The sequence below is a fragment of the Athene cunicularia genome, assembly GCF_003259725.1.
Source record: "Athene cunicularia isolate RWA chromosome 7 unlocalized genomic scaffold, athCun1 chr7_part1, whole genome shotgun sequence".
Lineage (NCBI taxonomy): Eukaryota > Metazoa > Chordata > Aves > Strigiformes > Strigidae > Athene > Athene cunicularia.
In genome coordinates this window covers 12634303-12652191 of record NW_020799107.1, presented here as the reverse complement: position 1 = coordinate 12652191, position 17889 = coordinate 12634303, and the positions used below count along the sequence as shown (strand labels likewise).

Genomic DNA, 17889 nt, shown 5'->3' with positions numbered 1-17889 from the left:
CCACCATACTATGGGCAAAGTGGGGAAAAGGGTGAAGAAATAAAAGAGCAAAGACATAGAAAAGATCTTTGTATAAGTGTGAGCTACGAACCTGTGAGGACAAGTTTGGCACTGGAAGATGCAGTACCCAGAGCATTTTGAGCTGAGCAAGTATATTGACCACAGTGAGCCATACTAGTTTGCAAGATCTGGAGAGTCGCAATATTATTTAAGAAGGCTGATTGCATGTTATCACTGTCACTTAAGAGAACCCCATCCTTGTACCAAGACACCTGGATAGGCTCTGAGCCATTTATGCGGCAATCAAATGTCACTGGGGCACCAACTGCCTCCTGAATATCTTTCAGTTTTCTGGTGAATGTAGGAGGAAGTTGACGTTCTGCAAAACAATAATAATCACTATTATAAGTAGGAAACCACCCCGTCAATCTAGAATTAACTCTGAAATTATTAAGTACCCCTTTCTGTAGACAACAAAGATTTCCTAAAAACTACCCCAGAAAAGAGTGGCCTTCGGCACATCACCTTTAACAACAAGTAAAGCTGTGGAAGTGGCGAAGCCAACGCTATTTTCTGCTTTGCAGATATATTCTCCAATGTCACTATCCTCCACGGTGGAGAATGCCAGCGTCGCCACATTGTTCTTCAAGTGCATTTTGTAAGCCTGTGTTGATCTGAGCTTGGTGTCGTCTTTGTACCAGGACACCTTGATTTCTGGCGCACCACCAATCTGGCATTTTAAGACCAAGGGCTCCCCAACTTTCACCTCTACACGGTCCAGGTGCGTGACAAAATAGGGTGGTTCTAGGGAAGGAGAGAGCATGGTGAGCAGAGGCAGAGCATCAGTGGGGTCCCTTAGGGGGATCAGGGGTCATGCATACCTAAGATGGATACAAGGCTGTGGCAAACATCCCCACCCGCCTCATTTGCCACCTCACAGGTGTATTCGCCTTCATCGCTCTTGGTGCTGTTAAAGATTTCAAGAATGCCACATTTGTCAGTAGTTGTAACACTGCAGCGTGGAGACTGAGCAATGGGCATGCCATTTCTTTTCCAAGTGACAGAGATGGGAGGGGTGCCTGTGTAGCTGCTTTCCAACACAATGGACTTCCCCTGCTCCACGCTGAAATCACTTAATTTCTTCACAAAGACTGCAGGCTCTGTGGAGAGGCACAGATCAATAGTGAGAGGGACAGATGTGGCAGGGCTGCAGGTAAGAGCATGAAGGGAGATTGTTGTGCATACACGCACACACACAAACACACCTTTCACAAAGAGTTGGGTTGTGCATGAGGCACTGCCAGCATCATTTGTGACCACGCAAGCGTAGTCCCCGCTGTGGCCTGGCTCCACATTGTATAGCTGCAGCTGTGCCACAGACTCATCCAGAGAGATGGAGCAGTTGCTGTCCGGCACCAACTCCCTGATGCCTCGAAACCAGGTCACTTTGAAGGGAGTACTGCCCTTGATGTAGCTGGTGAATGTCACGCTTGATCTGGGCAAAACTTCCTGGGGATCAGGTGTCTTCACAAAAGAAGGTGGTTCTAAGGATCATACAAAGAAGTGAAGAGGAAGAAAGATGTTACTAGGAGAGTGTCTGTGGGGGAGGAAAACTGGAGCATGTTTGAGTCAAAAAAAGAGAGAAAGAGGAGAAAACAGAAAAAAAAAAAAAAGAAAAAAAAAAATAAAAAGGAACCATGGGAAACCAGAGGGAAGGAATAGAAGAGGGAGGAAGAATTTCATTGAAGGGGCTGTAGTGTTCTTCCACTGACCTTGTACAGTCAAGAAGGCACTGCATTCATCAGATCCAGCCACATTGGCTGCCACACAGGTATATGGCCCTGTATCTGTGACATCCAGGGCATTCAGCTTCAAAGCACAAACGTTATCCAAGAATGAGATTTCATATTTTTCTCCACTAACAATCTCATTTCCATCCTGAAACCAGGCCACAGATATGGGGGATGTGCCAGACACTTTGCACTCCAGAAGCACTGAAGATCCCAGCACCCCATTTGTTTCCTTTAGTTTTCTTGAGAATGAAGGAGGAACAAGACGATCTGAGTATGACAGGGCAGAAGAATAAGAAGAAAAGTGTTGGGTTTTTTTCAGGGGAAAGGAAAGCGGAAAAGAAATAAAACTTCCTTTAAAGATAAATGTGAACAACAAAGACATAGAGCTGACCTGAAACATCAACCGAGGAAGTGCAGCTACTGTCCCCCACCTCATTGTGCACCTCAAAAGTATACAAGCCCCTGTCTCCCCTGTCTGCAGAAAAAACTTTCAAAGTGGATATATTATTGAAAAAGGTAATTTGGTATTTGCGATCGTTCCTTAGTTCTCTGCCGTCTTTGTACCACTTGGTGATAAGTTCAGGTGTTCCTCCTACTTTGCACTCCAAGGTAAAAGGATTGCCAGCCATTACTGTGATTGGCTCGGTCTTCTCTAAGATGACTGCCGGTTCTGAAACAGGAAGGGAGGGGTCAGTGTGTCACCAGGAATTCTACCCACAAAGCAGTGAGCACAGGATATAAGCAGAAAACAAAGGCTGGTAGAGGCAATTGTGCAAGCTGTAAGAGATAGTACCTGTGAAGCACGTTATACCCACCAAGGACTTGTAAAAAGGCAGAGCACTCCCGCATGCCAGCATCGTTTTTAATCTGGCAGATGTACTTCCCAACATCAGCTCCCTCTGCACTGGCAATCTCAAGAGTTGCAATGTTGTCCATAAACCACATTTGGACATTTTCACTCTCCCTAATAACTTCACCCTTGTCCTTGAGCCAGACAACAGAAATTGGTGGCGATCCTTCCACCACTGCCTGCAGGGCTGTTGGCTCCCCGACGAAGATTGCAGTGTCACTCAGCTTCTTGGCAAAGCGTGGGGGTTCTGATGGCAAAAACAAGGAGGCACAGGAGGGTTAACATGCATCTCTGCTTGGAAAAGGGACAGCCAGCAGATCAAGAAAAGAGGGTGGTGATTATGTTGGTCCTGTAGCATACAAACCTTTGAATTTCACCGGGCAGGTGCAAGTGTCACTTCCCACCTCATTCATAGCTTTGCATTGATATTCTCCAGTATCTTGAGATTCCAGATTGAGAATATGAAGACTGGCAATGGAGTTCTTTGCTGTCACCTTGAACTTCTTGCTGCTCCTGACCTGCCTTCGGTCCTTGAACCAAGCCACCTCAAAGGGTGGAGTCCCTGCTATCTCACACTGGAGGATAACATCTGAGCCTTTAAGTGTGTCCACAGGGCTTGGCACCTTGATAAAAACAGGTGGTTCTATAAAAAAAGAATCACATCATAATGTGTAAGCTTGTTTCCCTGGATGGGTTTCTGGATAGTAGCAGGAGGTAACATATTCAGGAAGAGGGCCTACACTTATTCTTGTAAACCCATATTTAGCTTCCAAATATGTGGCCTCACCTCTAAAAAATGCTGAGCCCCTGGCATCTCCCATCAAGCCATCCAAGCACTCAAGAGTCCCAAGGGCAGAAAATGTGACACTTCTGCACCTGTTTGGGGTCAATGCTCAGCGCCCCTCCCTCCCCAAAAACCACTCTCCCCTCTCTCCAGGACCACATTCCAGCTTTTCCTGCCTCTTTCCCTCCATGAAAGCTACTATCAGTGAGACTCAGCAACACAGCCTCCTCTTCCGTCTTAAATTTCATTCCTGTCAGGATCACTGTGTATAAAGAGGAGGCAGATGGATGGTTGCAAAGTATATGACCAGCTCCTTCACCATGGCTGGTGTTCCATCTATTCTGTGCTTCCCTTGTGATCTGACCTTATTCAGCTTGCAATTGACTTAAATAGGAAGACAAAGGAATGGATGCACAGTGCTGAACACCCACCACTATTCCCTGTCTGGTCTCCACTGCTTAAACACAGCAGCATTTGAATGTGAGAGCAGCTGGAGAGACACTGGCCCAGCAACAACTAACTGCCACAGCAGCAGCTCCCTGTTCAGGGGCATGTGCAGCTTGGAGCGGGCCTAGAAGCCAAGGATTCTGGTGTTTTGTGGAGCCGTGCTGCTAACCTTTCACTGTGACTGAACTGCTGCAGCTGGCTGTGCCAGCAGAGTTATGGGCTTCACATATGTAATCGCCGGCATCTTCAGAGGTTGCACCCAAGATGGTCAGCATTGCCACGGAGTCTACAAAGGACATGTGGAGCCTGTTGCTCGCCTGGAGTGCCTGATCATTTTTGTACCACACGGTTCTGATCTCTGGTGTCCCACTGATTTTACATTCAAGTTGAACTGTGTCCCCCTGCTTCACGAACCGCAAAGCTTCAGGCTTCTTGACGAACTTGGGAGGTTCTGCAGAACAGAGTAAGTATGTAGAGAGTGACAGTGTACTTGTCTGCTATGTGAAATTTACAAGGCTGAGCAAGAGTTATGGGGAACCGAAGAGTTTAGCGGCACAACAAATTAAGATTTCTACAGCAACTGGCTGTATCCCCAACTGGAGTTTCCTCCCAAGATAAAATGCAAGATGGAGAAGAGAAGGCAAAGACAACAACTAAAAGTATATTCTGCCAACTCTGGAGCCTACTCTGTCAGACAGCTGGAGCTGTAAAAACAAGATGAAGAATGATTGCTTCACCCAAGTGAAATTTTGCTTACCTTTGAGGAACGAAAATTTTCCCAGGCCAGCATGAAAGATTTGACAAGCCTTTCACCCCCAGGAGCAGCAGAAACACGGTAGGGATAGTTTCACTTGCATACACATCTTTAAAGCATATTACTGCATGAAGACCTTAAGTGACTCATCACCTAGATTAAATCAGCAACTGAGAACTCCAATTGAGAACTGTAGTGAATTTGAAAGAGTCACCAATGCTGCCTTACAAATGCAAGGTTGTTGTATTTACCGTATCACAGTTTTCCATATAGTACACTGTGACTGTAGTTTAAGCACTAATGACAAAGTAAACAGCAGGGTGACTGAAACTCCCTATACAAACAGCTTCACAAGGGGACCTTTCCCCTTGCAGATTTTGCAAGCACACAAGGCTTTTACTGTCATTCAGTATGATAGGCGAATGTCACCATATGGTATATGTCTGCTTTCTGGAAAGCTACTTCCTATATATTTCCAAACTGGAAAAGGTAGAAGGTGAGACTTAGTAACAAAGAGGTCTCTTTACTCAAGAAAAAGAAAACACACAAATGAAGGTGACTTTATCTTAATACCTTTGACACTGAGTTGGGCTGAGCAAAAGTCTTTCCCAGCTTCATTACTAGCTTGGCAAGTATATTGTCCAGAGTCTCCTTTACCCACTCTGAGCACTCGAAGGTGAACTGTGTTGGCTACAAATGTAATATTGAAGTTTCCTCCAGTTCGGATCTCCCGACCATCCTTGGACCAGGTGATGTGTATTGGCTGGGTTCCAGTAACATGGCATTCAAAGTCAGCACTTTCTCCAAAAGGCACATCAATAGATTCTAGTTTGGTGTCAAAGACAGGTGCTTGCTTGGGTTCTAGAAACACAAGAAAACTGTGTAATATTCATACCTCATGAAAATAACTAATCCAACACACAAATACCATCACATGCATGAAATGGGAAGAGGGAACCTGTGATCAAGGTAAAAGTTTTGTAAGCCAACACACCTGCCACTGTGAGCCTAGCACTGGAGGTGGCAGTGCCTACAGCATTGGTGGCTGTGCAGGAGTACTGCCCAGTATGATTCATCTCAGTTCGCCCCAGCTGCAGCACTGCAACATTGTCTACAAAGGATGTGTGCACATTGTGGTCATCGCTTAGCAGCACACCATCTTTATGCCAAGTCACAGTAATGGGTTCTGAGCCATTGAGACGACACATAAATTTAAGGGGTAAACCAAGAGGGTGCTCGATGTCCTTTAATTTTCTTGCAAAGGAAGGTGGTCGTTTGCGCTCTAGAAGAAATCAAGTAGAGGATAAATATTCCCCAGGAAACAATCTTTTTATAGTTTTGCAAGAGAAAAAGAATTTGTGGTGAGCTAATATAAAATCATCACCTTGAACTTTTAAGAGAGCCTTTGTAGATGCAGTTCCTACACTGTTTTCTGCCTTGCAGATATATTCGCCACTGTCATTGCTAGCCACTTTGTTGAAAATAAGCGTAGCAACGTTGTCTTTAAAGAACACTTTGTACTCAGGAGTAGACCTGAGTTTTGTATCTCCTTTGTACCAAGACACAGTGATTTCTGGTGTTCCAGCAATGTGGCATTGCAATGTAGTATAATCCCCAACTGACACCTCGAGAGGCTCCAAGTGTGTAACAAAATAGGGAGGTTCTAAAAAAGAGAAGCAATTAGATAGGCTGATTATAGTGCCAGACTTTGTAATGCATACATTTGAAAGAACAGGCAAGAATAAAAGCAAAGGGAGCACACACCTAGGGTAGAGACTACAGCCTCACAAACATCTTTTCCTGCCTCATTTTCAACATGGCAAGTGTACTCTCCTGCATCTTCTTTGGTGCTGTCAAGTATTTCCAGGATGCAGGATTTCTCTGTGGTGGTGATGCTACACTTCTGAGATTGGGTGATGGTGTGGCCGTTCTTCTTCCATGTCACAGAGATGGGCAGGCTGCCTGTATAAGTGCCCTCCAGGATGATGGGCTTGCCAGGTTCCACATACTGATCGCTCAGTTTTTTCACAAAGACAGCCGGCTCTAATGAAGGGTAAGAAGTCACAAATGTTGAGCATAACAGGATAAATGGAAGGAAGGAAGGAAGGAAACAAACAATATTTTAAGGTAAAGAGAGACACACAATCTTTACAAACCTTTTACTGTAAGGTGTGCTGTACAATTTGCCCTGCCAGCATCATTAGTCACTAGACAAGTGTACTCTCCACTTTGGAGAGGAGTTACATCAAATAACTCAAGCTCCACCATGGACTCCTCCAAGTAGATATTGCATTTGTCCCCTGGCACAAGCTCATTGGCCCCTCTAAACCAGTTCACCTTAAAAGGAGGAGTTCCTCTGATAACACATGTAAAAGTGATGCTTGTGCCTGGTAAGACATCCAGAGGCTCTGGTGTCCTCTCAAAAGAAGGTGGTTCTAAAGACACAAGAGAAAAAGAAAGATAAGACAGGTTGCTACAGCATAACCCTGGCATTTCCACACACCTACTGAAGTTAAAGAACAAAATCTTTATTTTCCAGTCAATATTTTTTCCTGAATATATTTACAAAAGACCACAGGCAATTTCAAGAAGAGAAAGAAGAAAGAATAGCTCTAAGAGCTTCCTGACCATCATATACTGACCTTGTACAGTCAATACAGCACTGCATTCATCTGAACCAGCTATGTTGGTAGCTTTGCAGGTGTAAGTTCCAGTATCTGAGTCGCTTAGTGAATTCACCTCTAAAATACATAGGTTATCTGAAAAGGAGATTTGATGTTTTTCCCCATTGACTAACTTAAGTCCATTTCGGAACCAGGCAACAGAAATAGGAGGTGAACCTGACACTTTGCATTCCAGCAAAGCTGAGGAACCCAGGACACAAGGGGTTTCCTTTAGTTTCCTTGTGAAAGAAGGAGGAATGATTCGATCTGCATAAGAAAACATAATAAATCCATGGTTAGAGAGGAAAGGAGGGAAGGAATGTAAGAAAGGAAAGAGAGCATGACCAAATGAAAGTTTTTGTAAAAGATAGGAGACGAGATACCCAACCAACCTAAAACATCAACTGATGCTGTGCAACTGCTTTTCCCCACGTCGTTCTGCACTGCAAAAGTGTACAGTCCACCATCTTCCTTTTCTGCATCCATAATTTTAAGTGTAGATACTTTATTGAGGAAAGTAATTCTGTATTTTTGGTTGCTGGTCAGCTCTTTGCCATCCTTGAACCATCCAGTGGAAAGCTCTGGTGTGCCTGCCACTTTGCACTCCAAAGTACAGGCATCTCCTACAGTAACTCTCATTGGTTCTGCTTTCTCTACAATGACTGCAGGCTCTGGAAGGAGAGATGGGTAGTATGTATGATGAAAACAGGATTTGATTAGTAATAGCTCTAAGTATTGTAGCACTACAAGATGGGGCTTACACACTTGATACTAAAGGTATCTCAGTTTGTTGGGCTGGGGAATTTTTTCATCTCTGTTTTTTCCACCCTTCATTCTATCCTAAACTGAAGATTTCAGATGCTCTCCAAAATGAATTAAAAAAATATTTAAACTTCTAGGCGAGAAAGGCAATTGTCTGTCCCTCTCCAAGCAGGCATGAGCAGAATACATGACTTGGAAATCCAGTCAAGTGGATCCCATCACCACAGGCCTGTAGTTCCTTTCACCCCTATCCCTGGACAACTGGAAATAAGGAACTTGAGTACTGCTTGTTGGAGACCGAAAGATTCTCTGTTTTGATTGTTTTGAACTCAGGGGCACTAAGTTCTTAACTCTGAAAAGATATTTTATGAATTTGTGCTTTCTACCAACCTAGAATAGTTAAGGTAGCCATGCACTCGCGACTTCCAGCATCATTTCTGATCTGACAGATGTATTTGCCAGCATTGCTTGTCTCTGTGCGCACAAGTTGTAAAGTTGCAATGTTTTCCATAAATGTGATCTTCGTGTTTTCACTTTCTCTAATAATTTCCTCTTTATCTTTAAGCCACTGCACAGAAATTGGCTGGGAGCCCTCCACTCTTGCTTGTAACTCTACTGGTTCACCAACCACAACAGTCACGCTGTTTATTTTAGTCAAGAATTTTGGTGGTTCTGAAGAAGAAATATGCAGTTACAGTAAATACTCACAGTGTCTATGTAAAGAAGAGCAATGCAGTGCCATTGGGAGCACTGCAGAAAGCATATGTGCCAATACTTTACCTTTCAGCTTCACAGTGCAAAAACAAGTGTCACTTCCTACGTCGTTCTGTGCTTTGCACTGATATTCACCAACATCTGCAGCTTCAACATTAAGAATGCGAACGCTTGTATGGTAGTTTTTGGCTGTAACCTTATACTTCTTACTACTGCGGATTTGTCTCCTGTCTTTGTACCAGATAACGTCAAATGGTGGTGTTCCTGAAATCTCACATTCCAGGTTTACCTCAGTTCCTTTGAGCATGTCTACTGGAGAGGGCTTCCTGCTAAAGACAGGAGGTTCTAACAAGGGAAGAAAGGAATATTTTTAGAAAGGAGTCTGGAGATATTTTTGTTTTTACACAGTGAGACTGCTAAGATAATCAACAGAACGGGCAAGAACTTTCCTCATTTTCTGGACACATTATGAAATGATCTTGCAGGTAGGTGAGCATTCAGAGCTCTTAGCTCCTCTGTAGAAAAGGTAAACAGAGGGGTGACCCTTGGCAGAGAGGATACAGATCTGGTTGAGCTGGTAGTATTCTCAAATACAGGGTGTACAACTGACACTGATCAGTTCAGGTCTGTTCTTTTTCCTTGTATTTCAGCTCCTTGATATAGCAATTCCCACTATGATCTGTCTTGGGCATTGACAATCATAGAACGGGAGAACACCTAGCTTGGGATTCATCTGCATTAAGAACAACATCTCCCTTGTTCAGGCACTGGCAGAGGGGGTGAGGAGAATCAAGAAACAACCAGGACATGAAGAAAAAAGGCAGTCCTGAAATAAGAAATTTATCTCCTGTTCCTGGGGATTTCCAAGGGATAAAACCACCAGGGAAAAATAGGATGTAGTCAGAGAACAAGAGGACAGCTAACCTTTCACTGTGACTTTGGTGCTACAGCTGGCCTTGCCTGCGGGGTTGTGAGCTTCACAGATGTAGTCACCACTTTCATCAGTACTGAGATGATTCATTTCAAGCACGGCCACAGAGTCAATGAATGATGTCCGGAATTTCTCACTGGCAACAATTTCGTGGTCATTTCTGAACCACACTACTTTCATCTCTGGAGATCCACTTACTTTGCACTCAAGCCGGGCTGAGTCGCCCTGCTTGACTACTTTTGCTGCTTCTAGCTTCTTAGCAAACTTGGGTGGTTCTAAAAAAAGATAAAAGTAGGGTCAGGAAGGTCTGAATTAATACTAGAAAGAAAAGAGGAGGGAAAAGAACCAAACTGTGAGCTGCAAACACAGGGGAGGTAATTCACTTGGCAGTATACCAAAGATCACTGAGGTGGGTTTGGCAAAAAAAGAAAGAAAAGAAATAGATGAAAAGACTGCAACACAACAAGAAAGAGTGCACACCTGTTACCATCAACGTTGTAGTGCAAGAGTCACTGCCAACATCATTTGAAACGTGGCAAGTGTAGTGCCCACTCTTAGAAGTATCCACTGAATAGAGGGTTAAGAACCCTGTAGACCCTTCAATCCCAATGAAACAGGTTGGGCCAGATACAAGTTCTAAATCTTCTTTGAACCACTTTACTGTAAAGGGTGGTGTTCCTTTTAGTGTGGCCTTAAACTCCACTGTGGAATCTGGAATGGCTTGCTGGCTTTCAGGTTTTATTAAGAAGCTTGGTGGCTCTGCAGTTTTTAAGAAAAAGAAATATTCAGTTACATCAGAAATGTCTAAGAGTGAAGAAAATTAGTGAGGCAAGCATGGAGACTAAGTTTTCAGCATTAATATATAAGAGGTATAAGAGTGTTGTGTTAGCATAAGATTTAAGGTATTTTCCCAGTATACATAAAAATAAGAAGTAGCAAAATTGTTTCAAACCTTTCACAGTCAGGACAGCACTGCAAGAATCGTTCCCAGCAACATTAGAGACACTGCATGTGTAATTTGCACTGTCTGCCAACTCTAGATTAGCAATCTCAAGTGACATTGTGTTCTCATGGCACAGGCTTCTATATTTTGCACTGTCAGTTATCTCTTTTCCATCCTTAAACCATTTTGCAGTAATGGGGAGTGATCCAGAGACTTTGCATTCCATTTGGATAGAAGATCCCAGAATGGTATCCTTTTTGGTTAGCTTTTTAATAAATGCAGGAGGAATTGATTGATCTGCCCAATAAAAAAAAAAAAAAAATGGCAAAAATCCACTGGTTACCTTCTTGCCTATCTTTCACAAGCAGAGATTATAATTTTTTTTCATTCCCTCCCTGCTGGATTGGTGAATTTGACGAATGACAATACAAACCTAGCACAGTCAGAACAGCTTCACAGGTGCTACTTCCGAAGTCATTTTCAACCTTAAAACTGTATGTACCACTATCTTCCTTTGATACAGGTTCAATCCTGAAACTGGCCACATTGTTTTCGAAGCTCATTGTGTAGTATCTACTGGGCAGGAGCTGTTTTCCATCCTTGTACCATCTTATTCGAAGCTCTGGTGTCCCAGCCACGGTACACTCCAAAGTCACGGGGTCTCTTTCAGTGACTTTAAGTGATTTAGCCTTTTCTATGATCCGTGCAGGCTCTGAGGTTTAAAGTGTATAAAAATGGCAGTTAGCTACACAGATAGGGGACTGACTTTCCAAGTACTCATCAAGGATGAGCTTGAAGGGTCACACCTTGTACACACCTTGTACAAAAAGCAAAGCAAAGCACTTCTCTACACCGGACTCATTCTTTGCCTGGCAGGTGTATCTCCCTCTGTGGCTGAGGTCAACATTGGTAAGTTTCAGTGTGGCCACACTGTTCTCAAAGGTAATATGGTGGTGCACATCTTCTTCTAGTATTTTCTCATCTTTTATCCATGATACAGATAACGGTTGAGCACCTGCTACGACGCACTGAAATAATGCAGTACCTTTCAAAATGCTAGTGACATTCTCCAGCTTCTTGATGAAGGATGGTGGTTCTATGGTGTGAGGTTTTGTTTGTTGTTTAGAAGAGAAGTCATGGAAAGGGAAGAGTAGAAAGAGAGATCATATTAAAACATCCTGGTCACTACAGTTTAGCTAGGGGGTGTAATGTTTGGGGTATGCTTCCTAAGGACTGACCTTTCAAGCTGAGCCTTGTGCTGCAAGAACAGCTCCCACCTTCATTTGATATAATACACTGATATTCACCAACATCTGAGACATCACAGTTAGACACATTAAGAGTAAATACTGATTCTTTGGTGGAGATGGCATATTTCTTGCTGCTGAACATCTCCTTATTGTTCTTCAGCCACTTCACCTCAAATGGAGGAGTACCAGTCACCTCACACTCGAGTGTGGCCTCCAAACCCTTCACTACCTCCGTGGGACTCAACTCCCGAATAAATGTTGGAGGCTCTATAAAGAGGAATGAGAGGAAAGTAGATAGTAACCTTTAGTGGCTTTGAGGGAAGAAGTCTCCCCTACTCCATCACCCCAGCTATGTGGCATAGCTGGATGATGACAAGATGTTAGAAACCAACCTTTTACTTTCAGCTCGACGCTGCAGCTCTCACTACCTGCATCATTGTGGGCTTCACAAACATAAATCCCACTATCTGAAACTCTGGCTTGAGTGACTTTCAAAGTGGCTAAACCGTCTATGAAGGAGACGCCGTACTTAGCTTGGTCAGTTACTTCATTCCCATCCAGGTACCATGTGACATGAATCTCTGGTGTGCCTACTACCTGGCACTCAAAAGTGGTGGACTGTCCTTCACGCAAAGCTACTACAGAAGTTGGCATCTGAATAAATCTGGGGGGTTCTAGAAGACAGACAGAAAAGGTAAGGCTTTATAATAGTCAAGGTGGTTTAAAGAATACAAGGGTTTCCTATCACTCCCCCCACCAAACTGCACAAAAATATCAGAACCACAAAGATGAGAAGAATGTTGGGTTGCAAACCTTTTACAAACAAAACTGTTTTGCAAGTTGCAGTCCCCACATCATTGCTTATCTGGCAAGTGTAGTTCCCGGAGTCAGATGTCCTAGCTGAGAAGAGCTCCAGTACACTAGATGTGTTGTCCTTCCAGACAGATCGATTAGCTCCGGAAAGGAGCTCCTGGCTGTCTTTAAACCACTTTATCTGCAGAGGAGTAGAACCTTTCACCAGTGCTTTGAACTGAACCCTAGCATTGGGCACAACCTCTTGGGACTGGGGTTTTTCCACAAAATATGGCGGTTCTATAACATGTAAAAAGGAAGAAAGAGGATTACTCTGAGACAGGGGATATATGAATTATGAATGAGAGACCTAACACAAGACAAAGAAGGAATTCAAACCTTTGACTGTTAACAACCCACTGCATTGGTTGCTTCCTGCCTTATTTGTTGCTTCACAGGTGTAAGAGCCACTGTCTGTGCCTTCCAGTTTATTGATTTCCAGAAATGCAGTATTATCATGGAAAGAGTATTTGTGCTTTTCACTTGCTGTTATCTCTTGGTCGTCCTTGTACCACTGGATACTTATAGGATGTGAACCAGACACTATGCATTCCAGGTGGACAAAAGATCCCTTAATGCTGTCCATTTTCTTGAGCTTTTTGGTGAATTTAGGTGGTATAATGAGATCTATCCAAGACAGAGTAAAAAGACAAAATATGAAACTTAGCCTCGATGGTGGCAGATGTCAGCTCAGGAGAAAAGATTTTGTACATAAAAACAGTGATAAAAGAGAGCCCATACACACCTAGAACGTTAATACTAGCAGCACAGCTAGTGCTCCCAACATCATTGTGAACCTCAAAAATGTATTCTCCGCTATCTTTCTTCTCTGTATGAAGCACCTTTAGGACTGAGACAGTATCTGTAACACTGATCTTATATTTTGGGCCTAATGTCAGTTCCTTGCCATCTTTGAACCATTTGGCTGTAATATGTTTCGTTCCTGAAAATTTACACTGCAAGGTTGCTGGGTCTCCCTCAGTCACATCTATTGACACGGCCTTGTCCACGATTGTAGCAGGCTCTGTTGTAAACAAGGAGATATTGTGTTAAGGGCATCTGTAAAAATCACAAGGCAACCGTCTAAGATCACTGCAAGCCCTCAGGGTAGGACCAACCTTTGACAGTCAGCAGAGCAGAACACCTCTGAATTCCTGCCTCATTTTTAGCCTGACAGAAATATTTCCCATCATGTTTCAGTTCAATAGACCGCACCAGAAGAGTGGCAACATTGTTCACAAAGGTCATTTTGATATTGTTGTCTTCAATCACTTCATCATTGTCTTTCAGCCAGGACACAGTGATGGGCAAAGAACCTTTAATAGCAGCCTGAAACACGACTGTCCCCCCTCGAAGGGAACTAATGTTTTCTATCCTCTTCAGGAACTGTGGGGGCTCTGGCAGGAAGAAAGTGGCTGTGTAAGTACATGTCTGGTGCATGACAGTGTAGCATGGAAATCACACTGGGATAACAGCATGCCAGTGGCATTCTGCACTTTGCACTAACCTTTCAGTGTGACCTCCGAACTGCAGAGGCAGCTCCCAACGTCATTTGTTACTCTACACTGATACTCGCCAACATCAGAAGCATCAAACCTGAAAACGTGGAGGCTAATCAAAGATTTCTCAATGCTTATCCTGTGCTTCTTACTGCTCCGCACGGGTTTATCATCTTTCACCCAAAACACTTCAAAGGGAGGTGTGCCAAGCACCTCACACTCCAAAACCACATCAGAATCTTTCAAGACTTCCATGGATTGAAACTCCTTGCTAAAATAAGGTGACTCTACAGTGCAAAAGAGAGAGTGCAGTTTGTATTAATCATACTTTTGAAGCCTGTAGAACTGCGGAGTTTAAAGAAATAAACTGTGAATGGATGTCACACACACCTTTGATAGTAACAACACTACTGCAAATATCTTTTCCAGCATCATTTTTGACCTCGCATATGTATTCCCCACTGTCTTCAGTCTCAACCTCTGTAACATGGAGTGTTGCCAAGGATTTTGCAAAAGACATCCTGTATTTGTCACTCTCTTTTAGCTCTCTATCATCCTTGAACCACGTGATTTTAATCTCAGGAGTACCAGTGACTTCGCAGGTCAGTTCTGCATATCCACCCTTCTTTACCAGATGGGTTGGCTCTAGCTTCTCCTTGAAGGCAGCAGGTTCTGTGGATTTAAGAGGAGTGTTCAGGACAAAGAAGACAGGAAAGAGTGCCACTGGGTCAACCCAGCATCTGAAAGTTTAAAAGAGAGTAAGAACGCAAACCTTTTACAAACAAGTTTGCACTGCATGTTACTGAACCAGCTACATTGGAGACTTTGCAGGTGTATCTTCCTGAGTCTGTTGGTTTGACTGCATAAAGCTCCAAGTAACTTGCTAAGGCTTCTGTCATAATGTAGCAGGCTCCTCCTGTCACCAGTTCAGTATCACCTTTAAACCATTTCACCGTTAGTGGTGTTGTGCCTTTAAATGTGCCTTTGAAACGTACAGTTGATGCAGGCAGTACATCCTGGGACTCAGGTTCTACAGTGAAGCTGGGTGGCTCTAGATTGCATTGAAAGGAAACAGTTGTGAAGAGTAAGACACATGACCTGCACTTTGGGGAAGAAAAGTATTATAACATGAAAATAAAAGACCAAGAAATGTGAAACAAATTCCCAAACCTTTTATAAACAAAGTGCTACTGCTCTCTTTGCTACCAGCAGAGTTTGTGGCTCTGCAAATGTAGACCCCAGCATCACTTGGATCTAGGTGTTTTATTTCCAAAGATGCAGAGCCTTCTGCAAAGTGTACTGTGTACTTGGCACTTGAAGTGATCTCGGTGTCCTGCTTAAACCAAGAGACGGTCATTGGAAGAGAGCCTGAAATTTTGCAGTCTAGGCGGCACGAGGTGCTAATGATGCTGTCAATATTCTTCAGTGGTTTAGTAAAGAAGGGAGGGAGAGTGCGATCTGTTGAGATTGAAAAAGATGAAAGAAACCAACACATGAGCAACACAGGCATGTAGTTCTGCTTCTGGCTCTGTTGAGCTCAAAGCAAAGTGGCGAGGCTCTTTGCAAAGAGTCAGTACCAACCTAGCACAGTGAAGCTGGTAGTACAAGAGCTGATGCCCACATCATTGGATATCTCAAAGGTGTACTCGCCACTGTCCTGCATTTCAGTAGCATAAAACTTGAGCTGGGCAATATTATTTTTAAAGCTGATCCTGTATTTTTTGCTAGCAGGTAGTGGCCTTCCATCTTTGAACCATTTGGTTTTTAGCTCTGGAGTGCCTGTGACAGTGTACTCCAAAATGGCTGGTTCCCCTGCTGTTACCTGGATCATTTCAGATTTTTCAATGATTTTGGCAGGTTCTACAACAGAATTAAACAACCAGTGTTAAGGACAAAAGGAAATTTCTCTTCCTCTCAGGCAGAAGACAATGTGGGGATCACAGCACCACTCCACTGACCTTTCACTGCTAATTCACCAAAGCAGGACTGACTTCCTGCATCGTTCTCAGCTACGCAAGTGTATTTGCCACCAGAGCTCAGCTGGACACCGGTAATTTGCAGTGTTGCTAGACCGTGTTCAAATGTCACTCTCACTTTGTTATCATCTTGAATAATGTCTTTGCCCTTCATCCACATCACAGAAATAGGCTCCGACCCTTTCACCACAGCCTGTAATGTAATACTGTCTCCAGACAGAGCTGTCACATTTTCGATTTTCTTAACAAAAGATGGTGGTTCTAGTTCAAAGAAAAGAGACAAGAAGAAATACTCATCTGCTACCACATCATCCCATGAAATATGCTGCTTAAAGACAGTTTTATGAGACAGTATGTGCAGTACATGGCACAATTCAGCTAAAGAGAAGTCAAGAACAGCTTCATACCCCAGCTGCGAGTTAATGCATAGCCCTTTAAGGTCAATGATCTCCTTCAAATTCACAAGTTTGATGTAAGATAAGAGTTGATATACACAGAATTTTAAGATAAGAAGATATTTGCCCTCCCTAGCCACCCACAAATCCAAAGAAAAGGCATTTTAAGAAATGAGAGGTTGTTGCCAATCCCTTCAGTAAGTGGAGTTTTCTCTCTCCCACTGACCTTTCAAGATGTATGTTGCACTGCATACGCACTTCCCGACTTCATTAGCTATCATACACTCGTATTCACCAACATCCGCACTATTAAATGAGGACACCTCCAGAGAAATAACAGCTTTCTGAGAGGTCAACCTGTATTTTTTACTACTGCGAATCTGTTTCTTGTCTTTGTACCAACTAATCTCAAATGGTCCAGTGCCGGCAACCTCACACTGAAGAACGGTGTTTGTTCCCTTCACTACCTCTGCTGGTTCCAGTGTTCGGATGAAAGATGGAGGCTCTATAAAAGCAGCAAGAAAGAATTAGTCAACTGTGCCAAAAAAAAAAAAAAAACCAAAAACAAACAAACAAAAAAAAACACAACAAACCAGGAAGGAAAGGGTTTTCTCAAGAATGTGACTGGCAGCAGCAAGAACAACAGACCTTTGACAACTACTTCAGTGGCGCAGCTGTCACTTCCAACCTCGTTTACAGCTTCACATGAGTAGCTCCCACTGTCATCAACTTTCATTTCCAAAATATCTAACACAGCCACAGAATTGACAAAGGACATCCTGTGCGTGTTGCTTTCACGGATTTCCTTATTGTTCTTAAACCAAGTAACCTGGATTTCAGGAGACCCTTTGATTTTGCATTGAAGGCGTGCAGAGTCTCCTGGGGTCAGTAAATAAGATGGATCGATCTTCTTCACGAAGGATGGTGGTTCTAAAAATGGGAAGAAAGGAGAAGAAAAGGGGAAGAAAAGGGGAAAAAAAAAAGGGGGGGGGGGGGGGGGGGCACCACTTCTTCTGCATATCACTGAGATAATGCAACAGAAGTTGATTTGTTGTTATTGCTGTTGGAAAGATAATGGGATACATCTTTTTGATCACAGTAACATTTTCTTCTGTCTTTAACTTGCTCTCAGAGAAGAGATGCAACACCTCAAATTCCTTTTGCATGTTTTGTACATGGATTGTACGGTTTCAGAAATCCATGTTGGAGCCTTTCATAAGCAGTAGTAATTAAGTTTCTCAAGGAAATTTTTTTCTAGGTTAATAATTTTTTGCAC

General features: G+C 43.2%; 1 protein-coding gene across 1 annotated transcript in view; it reads right to left on the bottom strand.

Moving 5' to 3' along the window:
• The window catches only part of TTN (titin), a 241668-nt gene that overhangs the window by 168969 nt on the left and 54810 nt on the right, over positions 1–17889 (bottom strand). The window contains 37 exon segments of the mRNA XM_026852428.1: positions 92–379; positions 526–804; positions 882–1160; positions 1266–1544; positions 1773–2060; positions 2185–2463; positions 2609–2890; positions 3008–3286; positions 4044–4325; positions 5202–5489; positions 5623–5910; positions 6013–6291; positions 6393–6671; positions 6785–7063; positions 7271–7558; positions 7684–7962; positions 8444–8725; positions 8834–9112; positions 9692–9973; positions 10179–10457; positions 10651–10938; positions 11075–11353; positions 11459–11737; positions 11880–12158; positions 12284–12565; positions 12705–12983; positions 13083–13370; positions 13489–13767; positions 13862–14140; positions 14251–14529; positions 14633–14914; positions 15015–15293; positions 15413–15700; positions 15824–16102; positions 16201–16479; positions 16840–17118; positions 17262–17543. Of these exon segments, the coding sequence (XP_026708229.1) occupies positions 92–379; positions 526–804; positions 882–1160; positions 1266–1544; positions 1773–2060; positions 2185–2463; positions 2609–2890; positions 3008–3286; positions 4044–4325; positions 5202–5489; positions 5623–5910; positions 6013–6291; positions 6393–6671; positions 6785–7063; positions 7271–7558; positions 7684–7962; positions 8444–8725; positions 8834–9112; positions 9692–9973; positions 10179–10457; positions 10651–10938; positions 11075–11353; positions 11459–11737; positions 11880–12158; positions 12284–12565; positions 12705–12983; positions 13083–13370; positions 13489–13767; positions 13862–14140; positions 14251–14529; positions 14633–14914; positions 15015–15293; positions 15413–15700; positions 15824–16102; positions 16201–16479; positions 16840–17118; positions 17262–17543 (10416 nt within the window).